The following is a 19,520-nucleotide window of genomic DNA, read 5'->3' on the forward strand; positions in this document are numbered from 1 at the left end:
AATTTTCCTCTTTCAAATAAATATATTTCAATGAAGAAGAGATTTGATTTGAAGAAAAATAAACAATTTTTTGGTTTGTTTTGTTTTTTGCTTGTTCACTTTTTATTTTATTTCTGAGATGGGGAAGGAGTGGGGGGGGGAGAGAGAGAGAGAGAGAGAGAGAGAGAGAGAGAGAGAGAGAGAAGCATCAACTTGTTCCACTTAGTTGTGCATTGACTGCTTCACATATGTGTGTTGACTGGTGATCCTGGGCTCCAGCTGGTGACCTTGGGTTCCGAACTGGCCACCTTGGTACTATGGGTTGAGGCTCTAACCGCTGCACTACCATTGGTCAGGTGCTAGTTCACTTTTTAAAAATTTTGCTTTTCAATTACAGTTGAATTACAGCAGAATTCAATGTTCTGCTATATTAGTTTCAGGTGTACAGCATAGTGGTTAGATAATTATGAAAGTGTTTTGTGTTTTTTTTCCAAGAGAGAGACAGAGAGAGAGGGATAGATTGGGACAGACAGGAAGGGATAGATGAGAAACATCAACTATTCATTGTGGCACCTTAGTTGTTCATTGATTGCTTTCTCATAGGTGCCTTGACCCAGGGGCTACAGCAGACCGAGTGACCCCTTGCTCAAGCCAGGGACCTTGGGCTCAGGCTGGTGAGCCTTGCTCAAACCAGATGAGCCTGTGCTCCAGCTGGCGACCTCGGGGTTTCGAGGCTGGGTCCTCTGCATCCCAGTCCTATGCTCTCCCCACTGTTCCACTGCCTGATCAGGCATTATTTGAGTATTGTACAAAGTACTGTTTATTACAAGCACCTTTGGAAAAATCACCTTTCAGGCCAGTCCATGCTCAAAGTGGCAGGAAGGAAAAACCTGGGAAAATTAATCTTTTTGTGTGTGATAGAAGCTTTATTTATGGCAACTTAATAATACGTCTTATGATAAAATGATAAATAGGAAAGTTAGGTAAGGGTTATGTTCTAGACTCTAGGGCAGAGCTACTATTAAATCATAATTCAAAAAGTCAATGGTTTTCCTTGCCTCGGATGCCAACAGAGTTACAAGAATCCTACTGAAAGGGAAATGTAGGGTGTGGTTCTTTGCAACTGTCTCCTATAACCTCTCTGTTCCACTTCTAGTTTGAATTGTTTATTTAATGCCTGAGAGGGGGTGGAGTTAAAAATGGGAATTGAAGGCAGGGGTGGGATGGGGGTGCTCAGCCCCGCCTCTTTTTCTTCCTTAAAAGATGAAACTGTTATTCACAGGCTGAGATCTTCTATTAGAGGAAGCTTTGTGGGACCCAGAATAGCCACCCCGATTTTTTCTGCAACTCAGCTAGCCTTGACACAGGAAGTAGGAATGAAGACTCAGAATGCTTCGTTTAATCAGTTTTAAATGAAAAGTGAAACTTTGTTATGTATAGCATGGCTATATGGCCTTCAAAACACATGACAAACTGTGAGTTTCATTTTTAGAGGGCATATACTATGCATTTAAAGAAGTGATTCGGCCCTGGCCGGTTGGCTCAGCGGTAGAGCATCGGCCTAGCGTGCGGAGGACCCGGGTTCGATTCCCGGCCAGGGCACACAGGAGAAGCGCCCATTTGCTTCTCCACCCCCCCCTCCTTCCTCTCTGTCTCTCTCTTCCCCTCCCGCAGCCAAGGCTCCATTGGAGCAAAGATGGCCCAGGCGCTGGGGATGGCTCTGTGGCCTCTGCCCCAGGCGCTAGAGTGGCTCTGGTTGCAACATGGCGACGCCCAGGATGGGCAGAGCATCGCCCCCTGGTGGGCAGAGCGTTGCCCCCTGGTGGGTGTGCCGGGTGGATCCCGGTCGGGCGCATGCGGGAGTCTGTCTGACTGTCTCTCCCTGTTTCTAGCTTCAGAAATATGCAAAAAATAAATAAATAAATAAAGAAGTGATTCATTTTAACATGTTTTCCATATTAATTTGTCAACTACATTACAGAGCTGAAGGAGTGTGTTTTTTTTCTTTTTCAAAGTTACTGGAGAAGGTATTTGTGAAACCATTGTATTTAGGGATTAACAGATGCTAATTTAATTCGATAGGTTAAACATTGAAATTTGAGGACTGTTTTTGTGATCTGTGTTAGAAGATGGTTGCTACCAAAGGCAAGGCTGAAATTATTTTTACTGCCTAAGGTTTGCTTTCTTAGATGGGCTTTTATTCATTTAAGCTCTCTGAGAAATTGATTACAGACTACATGGCACATCCGGGACAAGGAGGTCTAATTTTCCAGTTAGAACATCTGAGTTCCCAAATAGGATTTTTTGTTCTATTTTGATTCATTTTGCATGCATATTCACTAACACGGTAGGGATGATCTGCTTGATCTGATCTCATGGTTCTACAAATCCAAATATAGGACTTGCAATGAGGTATATCTTTGTTAGGATATTTTCCCCAGCTTTTCTGAGGTATAATTGAAAAACAATTTATACATTTCAAGTGTACAATGTGATGATTGAATATAGGTATACATTGTGAAATGATTCCCACAATCAACATAGTACATGCATTTATCACTTCGCCAGTTACCTTTGCTGTATGTGTGGTGGAAACTTAAAATCTAAGGTACTCTTAGCAACTTACAAGTATAGTGTAGTCACCATGCTGTACGTTAGAGCCTCAGAGCTAATTCATATTATAACGAAAAGCCTTTGGTCAATATCTCCCCCTTTGCTTTCATGGCTCTGCCCCTGGCAACCGCCATTCTACTTTTTTTTAGATTTCACTTAGAAGTGCTACCATACAGTATTTGTCTTTCTCTGGCTCAGTACACTTAGCATAATGCCTTAGGATTTATCTGTGTTGTCACAAATGGCAGGATTTTTTTTTATTTCGCATGGCTGAATAATATTCCATTGTGTGTGAATTTGTGTGTGTATCACATTTTCTTTATCCATTCATCTGTAGCTAGACACTTAGGTTGTTTCAATGTCTTCGCTGTTGTGAATAATGCTGTAACAGACATGGGAGGACAGATAATATCTTCGAGATACTGATTTTGTTTCTGTTGGATATATGCCCAGAAGTGGGGTTGCTGGATCATATGGTGGTTCTATTTTTAATCTCTGAAAGAACCTCCATACTGTTTTTGTTAGGATCTTTTAGACTTGTTGAACATTGATTCTCATTGGTTAGAGTTGTTTATTCTCATATTTCTAACTAATTCTATCGAGGAAACTCTGAGATACCCCGTAGCTATGACCTATTGTGAACCAAATATGGAAACCATTATCAAAGGATTGTGTCAATACAGTGTACTGGACATGGCCTTAGATATTGTGTACACAAATATAAATATAACCCCATAATCCATTATGATATTAAGTTTCTTAAATTTTTAAAAGATTTTTTATTGATATTTTTATGAGAGATGGGGCGAGAAGTAGTTGATTGCTTGTTGTGAGTACTTTGACCAGGCAAGCCAAGGGTTTCAAACTGGTGACCTCAGCATTCCAGGTTGGCACTCTATCCACTGCACCACCACAGGCCAGGAAGCTTTTTAAAATTTTTTAAAAATGTTTTATTTGTTGATTTTTAGTGAGAGAGGAAGGGGGAGAGAAAGAGACAGGAACATCAATCTGTTTCTGTGTGTGCCTTGACTGGAGATCAAATCTACAACCTCTGTGCTTCAGGACGATGCTTTAACTAACTGAGTTATCCAGCCAGGGTCTGATATTTATGGGTTTTTTTTTTCTGTTTTGTTTTTTGGGTTTTTTTTTTTTTTTGGTGACAGAGACAGAGAGAGGGACAGATAGGGACAGACAGACAGGAAGGGAGAGAGATGAGAAACATCAATTCTTCATTGTGTCTCCCTAGTTGTTCATTGATTGCTTTCTCATATGTGTCTTGACTGGGGGCGACAGCAGACTGAGTGACCTCTGCTCAAGCCAGTGACCTTGGGCTCAAGCCAGCTACCATGGGGTCATGCCTATGATCCCACGCTCAAGCCAGCGACCCTGCGCTCAAGCCGACGACCTCAGGGTTTCGAACATGGGTCTTCCGCATCCTAGTCTGACACTCTATCCCCTGTGCCACTGCCTGTTCAGGCTAAGTTTTAATATAATTTTACATTAATTTATTATAATGTTTTAATATATCTTAAATTCAAGTATCCTTTATATATTTTTTATTACAAGATTTTAAAATAATTTAAGTAAAATATTATTACAAATTGCTAATATAGCCTGACCAGGCGGTGACGAAGTGGATGGAGCGTCGGACTGGGATGCAGAGGACCTAGGTTCGAGACCCCGAGGTCGCTAGCTTGAGCGCAGGCTCATCTGGTTAGAGCAGAAAGCCCACCAGCTTGAACCCAAGGTTGCTGGCTCGAGCAAGGGGTTACTCGGTTTGCTGAAGGCTCGCGGTCAAGGCACATATGAGAAAGCAATCAATGAACAACTAAGGTCTCACAATGTGCAACGAAAAACTAATGATTGATGCTTCTCATCTCTCTCCGTTCCTGTCTGTCTGTCCCTGTCTATCCCTCTCTCTGACTCACTCTCTGTCTCTATAAAAAAATAAACAAATAAAAAAAAATGCTAATATATTCACCTTGGTTTTGCAGAGTGTATTGAGACAGGGCTCTGGTTGAATCCAAGTAGCTCAAAATTCATTCAACAATTAGTGAGTGTTCTAAGAGCTGAAATTATGGCATTAAAGTTATGAAGGAAAAAAAAACTTATGAAGCAGAATCCCTGTTCTTAGGCAGGCAGAGAGGTAAAATAGATGGCCTATCAGATCATGGTACATTCAGTGAAGGAAAAGGCCATAGGAAGGAAGGTGGTGGGAGCCTATTCTCAGGTCAGTACCTTGAGAGGAGGAGGAAAGGCTGTCTGAGGTAGAAAGAACAGCACCTTAACAGTCACAGACCCAGGTTTGAATTCCAGCTCTGAAGATGGGCAAGTTACTGAACCTGAAGTGAGTTCAGGATTTCCTCATCTGTAGAAGGAGGACAAAGATTAACCCTATTTCATAGAATTGTTATGCATATTATATGAGAAGATGTAGGGGAAGCACTTGGCACAGCGCCTGGCATATAGAAAGGGCTCAGTAAGTGCCGTTAGCATTCTGATTAATAAATCATATACTGGATTTCTCAGTCACTGATCCTGCTCCTGAGAGCCTTAGCCTCAGGCTGGGGCCCTACTGTCGTTTTAACAACCAGGTTGCTTGGGAGTCCCACATGGATCCGCTGACTTTGCCACCTGGAACCTCACCCTTTTTTTTGTGCCCTGCCCAATGGATCGAGCACCCCGAATCCCCATGCGTGCCCCTGTGATGTCAGAACTTGATACACCCCTTGGAGAGCGTGCCTGGTATAGAGTAGGCACATGAATGTTAATACTTTCTCCCCTTCGGTTGCCCAGGGAATAGCGCATATTCAGTGAATATCAATTGCTAGGCTTCCAAATATACCACCTGTTGTTTTCCTTTAAATTCAGTAAAGTTTTGGAAGGCAAATGGATAAGCAGAGTACAGTGCTATTTCTCTAGACTCTTGTCTTTAGCAGAGGTCTGTGTGTGTGTATGTGTATGTGTATGTGTTGTGTATGTGTGTCTAGCTATGGAGAATATTTCTCTTGGAAAGTGTCTCCTTTAAGAGCTTATTATCATCTGTAATGGTTCTTTTGTGAAATAGCCCATGTTATCACATGGAGAGAAATTTATTGCTTGTGAGTTTGACCATATTAACTTCCTTTTTGTCTCTTACGAAGGAGAAGACCAAAGTTGTGGAGCCCTTGGACTATGAGAATGTTATCACCCAAAGGAAAACCCAGATTTACAGTGACCCCCTCAGAGACCTGCTTATGTTTCCAATGGAGGATATATCTGTGAGTTCACAAGCACTTTTTTTTAGAGAGGGGCAAGAATATGGAGATGCTCTTGTATGTGCCCTGACTGGGGATTGAGCTGGTAACTTTCGCACACAAGAATGACTCTGTAACCAACCAAGCTATCTGGCTAGGGCTTAATTTTTATTGAGTTTTAGAGATACAGTGAGAGGAAGGGGAAGAGGGGTGCTGGGGGGAGGGAAACAGTCATTTGTTGTTCCACTCAGTTGTGCATTCATTGGTTGCTTCCCGTGTGTGCCCTGACTGGGGATTGAACCTGCAACGTTGTTGTTTGGGGATGATGCTCTTAATCAAGCGAGATAACTGGCCAGGGCCACAAGCACATTTTTAAAGACAAAAAGCTGCATATGCCAAGCCAGTCCTTATAGCGAGATGTCCCTTTTCTTCTAGATCTCGGTGATAACTCGTCAGCGCAGAACAGTGCAGTCCACAGTACCGGAAGATGCTGAAAGACGGGCCCAGAGCTTATTTGTCAAAGAGGTAAGAGTCTCAAAGGCCACAGAGGAACATTCATCATGCATTTACAATATTCTTCCTTTGGTGTCAATGGAAAACAAGATTACCGTCTCTTTAACTTACCTATGTAAAAAATCTATATGATGTGAACCAGAGATTACAGCTTAACTACTTTCCCAAGTAGCATGTGTTCTTAGTTTTTTCTTTTGGATTTGACTGTCATCTGCACTTGGACTCAGTGTTTAAGAGAGCATAGAATTGGAATTTATGGCTGCCAATTGCTTTAGGGAGACATAATCTCCAAAAGAAGGTTCGAATATCAAAATTTCCCAAGTGGTGTTTAAAAGCCTTTCAGCTTACTACCAGATTTTAAAAAGTGGCTATATGTGTACTTTCCCTACGTGTCAGATCACAGATTCCTCTTTTCTTTCAGTGTATTAAAACCTACAGCACAGATTGGCACGTGGTAAACTACAAGTATGAGGACTTCTCTGGGGACTTTCGAATGTTGCCTTGGTAAGTTCAGAATCCAAGGGAAGCCTTCAACAGGAGGGTTATTAAACATTTTACCTTTTATTTAACTACTTGTGAAACTTTTGCGTTACAATTTATGGTGAAGGAAAACCTCAAACAACCAGCATGTTTCGTAAATGCAATGTTCGGGTAACTTAATATGTTTTAACTTTGTTCACTGAAATTCTTTCTAAAATGTATGAGTTCACTTTTTGGCTTTGCTGTACCTATAGTGACCCTAAAATTGTCTTTATTTGATTCTGGATAATGTAGTGAGTATTTTCCAGTGGTGTCAATGAAAAAGCTAGAAGATATTTGGCTCAATTTGATGACCCCAGATAGCTCTTGGCAAAAGGACATCTCTTAGAGTTGAATTGAGGGGACTGCCAAGCACACTGGCCTAGGAGCCAGACTGTCCGGGTTCAAATGTTGTTTCTGTCATATACTGACTAGATGGCCCTTGGGCCAGTCACTCGGTCTGTGTGATCCCTCCCTTTTCTCCCTTTTCTCCTCCATAATATTACCATCCTCACAGGATAGCATACAGATACAGTTTTGGAGAAATAAGACTTTGTGTAGCCTTTTTTTTTTTTTTTTTTTTCATTTTTCTGAAGCTGGAAACAGGGAGAGACAGTCAGACAGACTCCCGCATGCGCCCGACCGGGATCCACCCGGCACGCCCACCAGGGGCGACGCTCTGCCCACCAGGGGGCGACGCTCTGCCCACCAGGGGGCGACACTCTGCCCACCAGGGGGCGATGCTCTGCCCATCCTGGGCGTCGCCATGTTGCAGCCAGAGCCACTCTAGCGCCTGGGGCAGAGGCCAAGGAGCCATCCCCAGCGCCCGGGCCATGTTTGCTCCAATGGAGCCTCGGCTGCGGGAGGGGAAGAGAGAGACAGAGAGGAAAGCGCGGCAGAGGGGTGGAGAAGCAAATGGGCGCTTCTCCTGTGTGCCCTGGCTGGGAATCGAACCCGGGTCCTCCGCACGCTAGGCCGACGCTCTACCGCTGAGCCAACCGGCCAGGGCTGTGTAGCCTTTTATAGTTTTCAAAGCATCTTCCCCGAGGATAAAGCTGAGTCCTAAAGACTGAGTTCGAAGATGACCAGTCCAAGGTCTTACAGCAAACAGATGGAAAAGCTCAATTCTGTTGCTTTTTGACCTGGAGAAAGAAAGGTCCTCCACCAGTAACAGCTCAGGCACACAGTCCTGGGCAGTGTCTGCCCTTCCCTGATAAAGTATCGGGCTCAGTTCCACCTCTGCTGCTGGTGCACGTGTGGGAGTCCGTATATAAAAGGTAATACAAATTTAGTCACAAGGAAAATATGAGTTTGGGAAGAAGAAAGGGATTTCTCCTCCTCATGTCTTAGCATTTTCTTGGTTGTGGAAGAAAGAAGTTTCTGATGTTTACTTTCTTTCTTTTCTTTTTTTTTTTTTTGGTATGTTCTGTTCAATATCTAAGACAATTCTCTTGTATTTTTCAGCAAATCTCTGAGACCAGAAAAGATTCCCAATCATGTATTTGAAATTGATGAGGACTGTGAGAAAGATGAGGTAAAAATTGGGGCCACTGTATTGTTCTTCCAGGTCGCTTCTGAGAGAGATTTCCTTGAGAAAAGATGAGGGAAAGAATGGTTTTTGAATGATCTGTGGTTAAATTTTAAACTAATGAGTGTTTAATAAAAAACAAAACGAAAATTCTGTTGCATTTCCAAATGAAGCTGAGAACAAATCAAGCGAGGTGGGCTGTGATTTGTACGTAGGCATGTTTTCCCACCTGTGGAACTGGCCTGTGGAGGTGCTTTACCCACACTGGGCATGTGGTGTGCTGATTCATCTGCACTCTCTTGACTGATACACCCCCCGCGGGACAGATGGCCCGATGTCTGTGACATTTTGAGGTGCCATTTGCCTGTTTACATAATGCCGAAGACTTTCCCAGATGATGGCTCATGATTGAGTAACTATTGAGTGCCTACTGTGTGCACAGCACAAAGCCTTTCATTCTATAGTTAACAACTTCAAGTTTAATCAGGCATCTTCCTGGAGGGAGGGATACTTTGTGCTTTAATGAGAAACTGGGGCGGGGCCTAGTTCATGCCCCACCCCAAACATTTGATTAGATGCCTGGCTGTTGTTTCACTGCTGATTTTTGCTCTTTTCAGGATTCATCTTCTCTATGTTCTCAGAAGGGTGGTGTGATAAAACAGGGCTGGTTGCATAAAGCAAATGTAAATAGCACCATCACGGTTACCATGAAGGTAAGAAGTAGTTATAGTATCTCATCATTTTAAGAATCTTCTCATGAGTAGCCTCTCTGGAAAGAATATTCCTTTTAAAAATATTTTACAGTGAAAATCTTTAATGAAAGGATTCTCACAGATGTATGGAATTTAAAAAATCTAAAAGATCAGGATGAATTAGAAATGCAACTTTTTTTTGACAGAGAAAGAGGAAGTCAGAGAGAGGGACAGATAGGGACAGACAGGAAGGGAGAGAGATGAGAAGCATCAGTTCTTCATTGTGGCTCCTTAGTTGTTCAGTGATTGTTTTCTCATATGTGCCTTGACCTGGGAGGCTACAGCAGAGTAAGTGACTCCTTGCTCAAGCCAGCGACCTTGAGCTCAACCCAGTGACCTTGGGTCATGTCTGTGATTCCATGCTCAAGCTGGTGAGCCCGTGTACAAGTCAGCGATCTCAGGATCTCGCATCTGGGTCCTCGGTGTCCCAGTCCGATGCTCTATCCACTGTGCTACCGACTGGTCAGGCTAGAAGTGCAACTTTTTAAAGAAATGTATTTTCTGAATCAAGAAGTTGAAATAGGAGGCTCAGTGGAATAAAGAAAATAGCTTTGAAACAGAAGAGCATCAAAGGCTTCTTGTATTTGTTTTTATTTTTCAATTACACTTTACATTTTTCATTAGTTTCAGGTGTACAGCATAGTAGTTAAATGACCATAGACTTTACAAGTGTTTTCCCCAGATATTTCTACACCCACCTGGCACCATACATACTTATTACAGCATTATTGACTGTATTCCCTATGCTGTACTTTGCATACCCATCACTATTTTGTAACTACTAATCTGTACTTTTTAAAAAAAATTATTTATTAAATTTTACCAGAGAGAGAGAGAGAGAGAGAGAGAGAGAGAGAGAGAGATCGATTGGCCCCTGACCGGGAATTAAACCAGCAACCTCTTCATATAGGGACAGTGTTCTAACCAACTGAGCTATTTGGCCAGGGCCCAATCTGTACTTCTTAATCCCTTTACCCTTTTTCACTTAGGTACCCAACCACCCTCCCTTCTGGCAAAGGTTTCAATGTGGAAATAAATGAAATGAGTAGAGGGAAAATATATGGTTATATAAGATGGGATCTCTCACCTCCAATAACCTCCAAACTAGCTAGATAAGAAACATACCAACTTAACTACTGCATAAAGCAGTACATTAGTACTGTCAGAACCATAGTGTTTTGTGATTTGGTCAGAATAGTGAGTTTGTGTAAGGGGTTTGTGCCAGACAAAGGTAGAATCAGAGAGAGGAATTAAATTGTGCTGGGTCCTGAACGTGTGGACATGAGATTGGCTTTGGGAGGCTCGGAAGAGCCATTAAAATCCAAAAGTAAAACTAACAGGCTACTTGAAGATTCTGAGCAGGGAAAACTAATTATTCTCTGATACCAAATATAACCGTTCTTTCAGATATTCAATATAAAAGATCATGTGGTTTGCTGAGGATGATTCACGCTTCCATTAAGTTTTGAAGGTCATTCTGTCTTTCACATCGCCTGCAAGCAGAAACCATGAGTGTCTACCAAGGGAAGACTCAAATTTTATCTTAATTTAGTATTTCGCTTGCTCCTTTCCATTTAGTGGTTGTGTCCTGTTCTCGCTTTCATTTTCAAGCTCTGAAAATAACGAAGACAAGTTGGAACATGCTGCTTCTGTGTCTCCTGCACCTAGTCACGGGCACACGAAGATAAGAGAATCCTTTTATTGAGGACTTAGTGAGTGCCAGGCACCATCCTGAGTGTTTTATATTCTGCATCTCATTTAGTCCTCATGGCAGCCCTGTGTTATAGGTACTATATTATTCTTAATTTACGAGTGTAAAAGTGAGGCACAAAGAAATTCAATGATTAATCCAAGATCACACACACAGCTCCAACATTTCAGAAGTGGGGTTTGTACCTGGGCAGGCTGACACCCAAGCCTGCCTAACCGTGAGCACACCATTGGTGTACACTAGCTGCATGAGTTAGACTCAAGCCTTTATTTTTTTTTGTATTTTTTTTTTCTGAAGCTGGAAACGGGGAGAGACAGTCAGACAGACTCCCGCAAGTGCCCGACCGGGATCCACCCAGAACGCCCACCAGGGGCGACGCTCTGCCCACCAGGGGGCGATGCTCTGCCCCTCCGGAGCGTCACTCTGCCGCGACCAGAGCCACTCTAGCGCCTGGGGCAGAGGCCACAGAGCCATCGCCAGCACCCGGGCCATCTTTGCTCCAATGGAGCCTTGGCTGCGGGAGGGGAAGAGAGAGACAGAAAGGAAGGGGGGGGTGGAGAAGCAAATGGGCGCTTCTCCTATGTGCCCTGGCTGAGAATCGAACCCGGGTCCCCCGCATGCCAGGCCGACGCTCTACTGCTGAGCCAACCAGCCAGGGCCTCAAGCCTTTATTATATCCTATTCAGGGTTATCAGGTAAAGAAATGCATGTGCGAACGTTAAAATTCTGTGCAGGGTGTTCAGAAAATGGTTCTATAATTTTTGACTCCACTCATTTCTCCTGAAGTTCTCAAAATATTTAAATGTTTTATCCATTCTTGAGCATAACATAAAACATTAGGTGATTCTCATCTTTATAAAAGATTCACCACAGGATTCCTTTCAATGGTGAGTTAATCTAATGCCTACAAATTATAATTTGCTTTATATACAACTTTTTTTAGGAGTCCATATATTCTAAATCAAAATACAGTTTCCTGTAAAAAGAATGAGCTTTATTTATTCTTTTTTAATAATTTGGGAAATACAGATTTCTTGATGTGGTAGGCACAATAACACCCCCCTCCAAGATGTCTATGTCCTAATCCTTGGACCCTGTAAATGTTCCCTTACACAGCAAAGGTGAATTGAATTGCTAGTCAGCAGATCAGATTATCCTGGGTTGACCAGGTGGGCCCAGTGTAATCACAAGGGTGCATATAAATGGAAGAGGGAGGCTGAACAGGAGAGATGGGGAAAGAGATGGGAGGACACCAGGTGGGTCAGAGAGAGTGCTATGTTGCTGGTTACACAATGGAGGAAGGAGCCATGGGCTAAGAAATATGGGTAGCCATTGGAAGCTGGAAAATGCCAGAAAGTGAATTCTCCCCTAGAACCTCCAAAAGGGAACACGGCTCTGACACGCCTTTGATTTTAGCAAGTGAGACCCATGTTGGACTTCTAAACTACACAGCTGAGGTAATGCATTTGTTTTGTTTTAAGCCACTAAATTCGTGGAAGTTTGTTACGATGGCAGTAGAGAATGAACTCAGTCAGTTGGTCAGAGGTTGATTGTTCAGCTTGTGTATTAGTTTTTCCTCAAGGTTGCAAACTCCACACTTACAGGGCCCAGCCAGGAACCAGAAATTCATGAAGTGGGTGGTGGGTTGGAGGCAACCTGATAACCACGGGGCCTGGCTGAAGGGAGCAGCTGCTGCTTGTCTGCAGCTCATTGTTGCTCTGCTGCTGCTGAGCCAGGCTTTTTGCTTTTCCTTCTTTCCCCCCTTGAGAGAGGAAGGGAAAGAGAGTGAGAAGCATCAACGTAGTTGCTTCACTTTAGTTGAGCATTAATTGCTGTGGTAGGTACCTTGATGGGGTGGGGGTGGGGGGCTCAAGCCAAGCCAGCAACTTTGGACTCAAACCAGAAACCTTTGGGCTAAAGCCGGTAACCTTAGGATCATGTAGTTAATCTCACACTTAAGCTGGCGAGCCCTTGCTCATGCTGATGAGTCCGTGCTCAAGCCAGTGACCTCAGGGTTTTGAACCAGGGACCCCAGTGTCCCAGGTTGATGCTCTGTCCACTGTGCCACCTCTCTTTTTGAGAAAGAGAGGGAGAGAGAAAGAGGAAGGAAGGGAGAAAGATGAGAAGCATCATCTCGTAGTTGAGACACTTTTAACTACATTGTTCAACTACAGTTGTTTGTTGACTGCTTCTCATATGTGCCTTGATGAGGGGGATGGCGGGCTCCAACTAATCCAGTGACCCCTTGCGCAAGCCAGAGACCTTGGGCTTCAAGCCAGCAACCCTGCACTCAAGGCAGTGATGTCAGGGTTTCGAACCTGGGTCCTCAGCGTCCCAGGAAAACGCACTATCCACTGTGCCACCGTTGGTCAGGCAGCCACTTATTTATTTTTTTAGTGGGATTTAATTCACATACCTTAAAAACACGTATTAAAACCTCTGCCAAACAGTAGGCAAAGGAAGGAAAAGAAGAATAAATCAAATTGGCCATATGTGCTACACCGCTTTATAAAAAAATGAATCAGGAATTATTTGAAATGTGAAGACTAATAAGATTTGGGAATTGTCTCTCGTTATGGATTTCACTTCCAGCTATTCTCCATTATGGATTATGGGTCTCCATTTTGGATTTCTTGGAGGTGAATATCCTCTGTTCTTCTGATTTCACATCCTAAAGCCATAGCAATAGTATTGTATTTCAGGATTTATCACAGCTAGAATGGGAATGGACATGAGAGGAAGTTTCAGCCAATTCAGATTAGGTGTCTGAGGGATTTGCCAAAAATTTTTTCCCTATATTTGTGTGTGTGTGTGTGTGTGTGTGTGTGTGTGTGTGTGTGTGTGTTTTGTGACAGAGAGAGGGACAGATAGGGACACACAAGAAGGGAGAGAGATGAGAAGCATCAATTCTTCGTTGCGGCACCTTAGTTGCTCATTGAATGCTTTCTCATATGTGCCTTGACCGGGTGGCTTCCAGCAGAGTGAGCCCTTGCTCAAGCCAGCGACCTTGGGTTTAACCTGGTGAGCCTTATTCAAACTGGATGAGTTCGTGCTGAAGCTGATGACCTTGGGGCTTCAAACCTGGGTCCTCTTCGTCCCAGTCTGATGCTCTATCCACTGCGCAACTGCCTGGTCAGGCTGTGTGTGTTTTTTTAAGATTTTATTTTTATTTAGTTTAGAGAGGGGAGGGAGAGAGGGAAAGAAGGAGAGAGAAGAGGGGAGGAGCATGAAGCATCAACTCTCACATGTGAACTCTCATATGCCTAAATTTTCAAACCAGCGACCTCAGTGTTCCAGGTTGATGCTTTATCCACTGTGCCACCACAGGTCAGGAACAATAATTGTGTTTTAACTGTTACTTCATTTGGTATCATTAAAATTAGTTGAAACTGACATTTTTTACTGTACTCTCTCCGTGTAAATAGAGGACATGTGAATGTATGGGGCAGGCAGGGGGTGGACTGGGCATGGGTAACAGCTTTATAGTTGCCAGGCAGGAATTTGGAGTGAGGGCCAAAGCGGAAGTCCAGGCCTGTGAACCAAGACACACTGGGGTACTCGGGCTTGTACCCTTAGGTGTCTTTTTCCAGGGTAGGGGTCATATCCCTTCCTCCTGTATCGAGCCTAGATTGGCTCAGGCCTAGAAGAGAGACTAAACCTAAAGTTAGGGTGAGTGGCTGACTCAGTTCTTGGAGAGTTGGGTAAAGTGGGAGAATTGAGGCAAAAGGCTGAGAGAATTAATGGCATATTCAGAAACGAAATTTCTGTTCATTTGTTTCAACTGTGATGTCTTTGAAGTGAAGAAAATAATGAGTCTCAGAAGCAGACAGGAAGATGGTGTGGGTATGCTATTATCTTTAGTCATGTTCCTGACGCTGGTGGTAGTTTTACCTTTGGTGCATCTGGAAGCCCCTGCCTGCTAGGACGTTCAGCCCACACCAGGGCAAAGCTTTGGTTGCTTAGCAACGAGCACCACTGGGCTAGAGCTTACAGAGTTGAGAGCAGAGAACCTTTTCTGTTGGGACGTTCAAGCTCTGATAGTCCTGCAAACTGACAGAGGACTGACTAAGCAGGAAGCTGCAGCAGGGGGATCTGAGTATTCATCGTGACTCACTGGCGAATGACAGCCTGTAGGAGCCGCGCGTCTCCTATTTTATCTGTGCCTCCTTGATGGACTGTGGCTTGCCATGAGCCTGTACATCACTCGGGGCAGCTTGGTGCTTTTTAGAGTGAGGTGTTGCATTTGAGGGTCTTTATTCATCTAAAAATCTCTGGACTTTAAAAATTAGGTAGAATTAATCCTTTGGCAAGTTTGAAATGATGCACAATCACTTTAAAGTGTTTTTGCAAACAAGTCCAACTCCTTTCCTAGATATTTTGACTGTCTGAAATAAAGGAATATAATAGCAGGGAAGAGAAAAATCAAATTATGAGAGATGGTGGAAAGAAAAGAAGGAAGGAAAGAGAATAGATATAGCAAAATCTAGTAAATAGAAGAGAACCAGAAGATACCCACTATATGTTTTTTTGAGAAAGCAGCCACATGGTCTATAATATGATGTGAATAATGTAGCCAGAGTGATTCAGATATGGGTTGCTTTAGAAAATTAAACCTCCCAAGCTAGCTGCCAGGGAGTTTTCAAGAACAGTGAAAACAATGGTGATGAGCTCCAGGAAAAACGGGGGTCGTGAAGGAGCTGAGTTCTTCATATTGGAAGATCATATGACTCCATATTTATGGAATAAAAGTTTGCATTTTCCCAAGTACACACCTTCTCCCCAGGTCTGCTGTGTTGTTAAGATAAAGTCTTCACCACTTTCTGCAATGGTCATTATTTTCCCAGAAGTGCTTTCCGAGCACCCCCATTACGGGCTGAGAAAGTAGCCCGGAGGAACCTGCGCTGCAGGAGAGTGTCTAATGATGTGTATCAGCTCACAAGTCACGGTCTCAGTGGCGAGCGCTTCCTTTCACCGAGGACGATGCTGGCATCACGCAGCTCTTGCGGAAGCTCTTGTCAGTTGTCTGGGTGCAGTGACCACTTTAGTCAGAGCTTATAATTTGCTTTGTTCTTGGTGTTCATGTTGAAACAAGACAAGCCTTGTCATAGGTGATTAATTTCCTCAATTTGTACTTTCTAGTTAATGAGGACACACCCGTTGCCATTCTTCAGTTCCTGGAAAAGTTTTGAAGAGACGTTTAAGATACCATAGAAAAGAAATGATCCCTTTGACAGAGACTCCCATCTCCCAGAAACCTTTTCATTTAGTCTCTTAAGTAGTGGCTAGATACATCTGCTTTTCTTAAACTTCCTCTGGATCAGTGAAGGATTTTAATGTGGACTAGATAGCTACAATATTGGACATGACCTTCCCCTGGTATTTAGAACTGTTTTTCCTAAGGGATAAAATGATATATGGAATAGGGAAAAATTGGCTCTTCAGGGTGGTTTTTCATTAAAAAAATCTGCAGATTCTTGGCCAGCCCTTGGGACACCCACCTTTATGCATGTACTTGGCTCAGTTTGATCCACATTCCTCTAGCTTCCTCCTCCCTATCCTCAGCAATTAAATGCTGAAGTGTCTTGGTGTGTTATCGGGGTTGCAAGTTCAACTGCTTGATATATGACTCACTTTTGGTGCCCTTTCCTTTTCTTTTTTTTTTTGTACAAAAGAGAGTAATTTGTTATATATGTAGTGTCCAAAAGTCCCCACTTGTTCTTTGACTGTTGCGGGAGGATTTTTTTCCCCTTCTGCAGTGGGAGAACAACAAATCAAAAGAGGATTTTACCGCAGAAAGGACATATGATATTAAAATAATTACTGGAAGGCCAAAGTTACTGTGTTTGTTGGAACAAAGAGAAGAAAAAGTCTTTTATCTTTGATATGTTAGAATGTTGTGTTCCCAAGTCTACCACACTGTCTCTCACAGCTAACAAATGGATTGCACTCACTTTATGGGTAAGGAATTTCTCATGATTTTTTTTTTTTTGTATAGAGACAGAGAGAGAGTCAGAGAGAGGGATAGATAGGGACAGACAGACAGGAATGGAGAGAGATGAGAAGCATCAATCATCAGTTTTTTTGTTGCGACACCTTAGTTGTTCATTGATTGCTTTCTCTTATGTGCCTTGACCGTGGGGACCGAGTAACTCCTTGCTTGAGCCAGCGACCTTGGGTCCAAGCTGGTGAGCTTTGCTCAAACCAGATGAGCTCGCGCTCAAGCTGGCGACCTTGGGGTCTCGAACCTGGGTCCTCTGCATCTCAGTCCGACGCTCTATCCATTGCACCACTGCCTGGTCAGGCGAATTTGTTTTTAATGTTTTGTTATTCTTTATTCATTGATGACTGTTTAAAAACATTTATTAAGGGCTTCTCATATGCCAGTTACTATTAGGAATCAATAAATCAAATTCATCAGCAAATATATATTGAATTCTAGTAAAACATGTTAGCATTGCGGAGGGTAAAAAGAAATGTAATATGTAGAGCTTAAAACCTATTTGGGGCAATGAGACACAATAAAAATAATGACTTGTTTAAAAGTGGTGCAGAGACCCGAGTGATACATGAGTTCAGGTCACTGATCTGAGCTCAGAGAAGGTTTCTTGCAGGAGGTGGCGCCTCAGAGGAAGGGAATCAGAAAGGAGGTGAGTGTGGCAGGCACTGCGTACAGGACAGCTGTGCTCGGACAAGTTGGGGAGTCACGGGAGATCAAGCCGGTCTGGTGCTTTGGTATTTCCTTGTGCCTCAGTTTCTCCTCTGTAACAGGGAGATGATAATAGTAATTACCACATAGGATCATCATGAGCATTAAATGTTATAATATGAGGAAAGCACTTAGCCAGAGAATGTAATGGAGTAAGCACTTGCCAGTTGTGAATAATTGTTATTATTTTATATTATTAGTTGGATTGTGGGAGTGCCTTGAATGCCAGATCAGGCGTGAGTCTTACTCTGTGGGTAATTGGGGTCATTGAACATTTGAGCATGACCAGGAGATGCTGCAATAAAGCTGATAAAACAATTTATCTGTAATGTGAAGGGTGGAGTATAGACCCTTCCTACTAGATTTTGCCTCATACTAAATAGTTAAAAAATATCCAGTGCCCAGATATGGTGGAATGATTTAAGAAAAGCTATTTGATTTTTAACCAATGTCCCAGAGGGTAGATGTATATGATATATTAAAACTTGGTAGGATTGTAAGATGATATGGTGGAAAGAGATGAATGATATATGAGATTGCCAACCTACTGATAGGGGTTCTTCAGCAGGATGAAGTGCTTGACATTCTGCTCTAATTAACCACAGCTCAGTTTTCTGGTAAGTTGTGACATTTTCTTCCCCACTGTGGCTTTTATCTTTGCATAGAAAAGCTCTGAGACCCAGTATGTCTCTTGCTTTCCTGCTTTGTCCCTTTTCTTGCTGCCTCTTCTTTCTGTTTTTTTTTTTTTTTTTTCTTTTACAGAGACAGAGTCAGAGAGAGGGATAGACAGGGACAGACAGACAGGAATGGAGAGAGATGAGAAGCACCAATCATGAGTTTTTCATTGCGGCACTTAGTTGTTCATTGATTGCTTTCTCATATGTGCCTTGACCATGGGGCTTCAGCAGACCGAATAACCCCTTGCTCGAGCCAGCGACCTTGGGTCCAAGCTGGTGAGCCTTTTGCCCAAACCAGATGATCCCGCGCTAAGCTGGTGACCTCGGGGTCTTGAACCTGTGTCCTCCGCATCCCAGTCCGACACTCTATCCACTGTGCCACCACCTGGTCAAGCCTCTTTTTTCTGTTTTGTCTGAGACATTAGTCAAGTCAGTTTCCCTGGCCTCATTTCTACATTGCTCCTGGCCCATCTACTTTGCTAAGGCCTTTGGTGTGTCCTTTTTCAGGGCTCCTGTTTCATGTAATTTAGCAGAAAATAATTACTCTCTAGGTAACACACATAGTTAAACACTCTGGAGGTTTGTTATATATAAAGTGATAAAAGGGCCTTCTAAATTAGAGGATACTGGGTACTCAAACCCTCTTGCCTTCCATCTTTAATTCAGATGAGTGAAATGCCTTTCTTTGTTCCTGCTCCAGAATGGGTCATATTCAAAAGGTTGTCATCTACACAGTTCAAGGCCTTCAGAATGATCTTCTCTGGCTTCTTCTCTGTTTTATTCTTCTGTGTGGTCTCAGTGGGCCGCTTGTCAGGATTCATGCTTCTCACTGAGTAAGGTGGGAAGTTTTTAGCTGGCTTCACCACGTAGGAAAAATAAGCGGGAGAAGGAGGAAAAATATGGGCTTAAGAAACACAATTCTCTTGAATGAAACTGATAGAGAATTTTCAGTGGAGAATAAATTATTCATTCATTCATTTATCATTTTGCAAAATTTTATTGAGTCCACGCACTGTTAATAGGTCCTCGGGGTACAGCAGTGGATGAGACATGGACCTCGGTAGTGTCAAAGAGACAGATAGCAAATAAATATACTGCTCACAAAAATTATGGGATATTTCAAAATGAATATGAAGCGATAAAAAAAGAAGCATTTGCTTTTTTTATTAAACGAGAACATCACAAAAGCAAATGGCAAGTCAAAGAAAGTTGTTTGGTTATGCAAATGAGATGCAAAACCAACTTTTATTTTATTGGTGAAAATGCACTATGCAAAAGACTGAAAG

At 42.8% G+C, this 19,520-nt stretch overlaps 1 protein-coding gene across 2 annotated transcripts in view; it reads left to right on the plus strand.

Moving 5' to 3' along the window:
- The window catches only part of DOCK11 (dedicator of cytokinesis 11), a 235,505-nt gene that overhangs the window by 53,983 nt on the left and 162,002 nt on the right, over positions 1–19,520 (plus strand). For both annotated transcript variants that reach the window (XM_066357342.1, XM_066357343.1), the window contains exons 2-6: positions 5,736–5,852; positions 6,264–6,353; positions 6,763–6,845; positions 8,325–8,394; positions 9,006–9,101. In XM_066357342.1, the coding sequence (XP_066213439.1) occupies positions 5,736–5,852; positions 6,264–6,353; positions 6,763–6,845; positions 8,325–8,394; positions 9,006–9,101 (456 nt within the window). The remainder of the gene's footprint in view (positions 1–5,735; positions 5,853–6,263; positions 6,354–6,762; positions 6,846–8,324; positions 8,395–9,005; positions 9,102–19,520) is intronic.

This window comes from Saccopteryx leptura, chromosome X (assembly GCF_036850995.1).
Source record: "Saccopteryx leptura isolate mSacLep1 chromosome X, mSacLep1_pri_phased_curated, whole genome shotgun sequence".
Classification (NCBI taxonomy): Eukaryota; Metazoa; Chordata; class Mammalia; order Chiroptera; family Emballonuridae; genus Saccopteryx; species Saccopteryx leptura.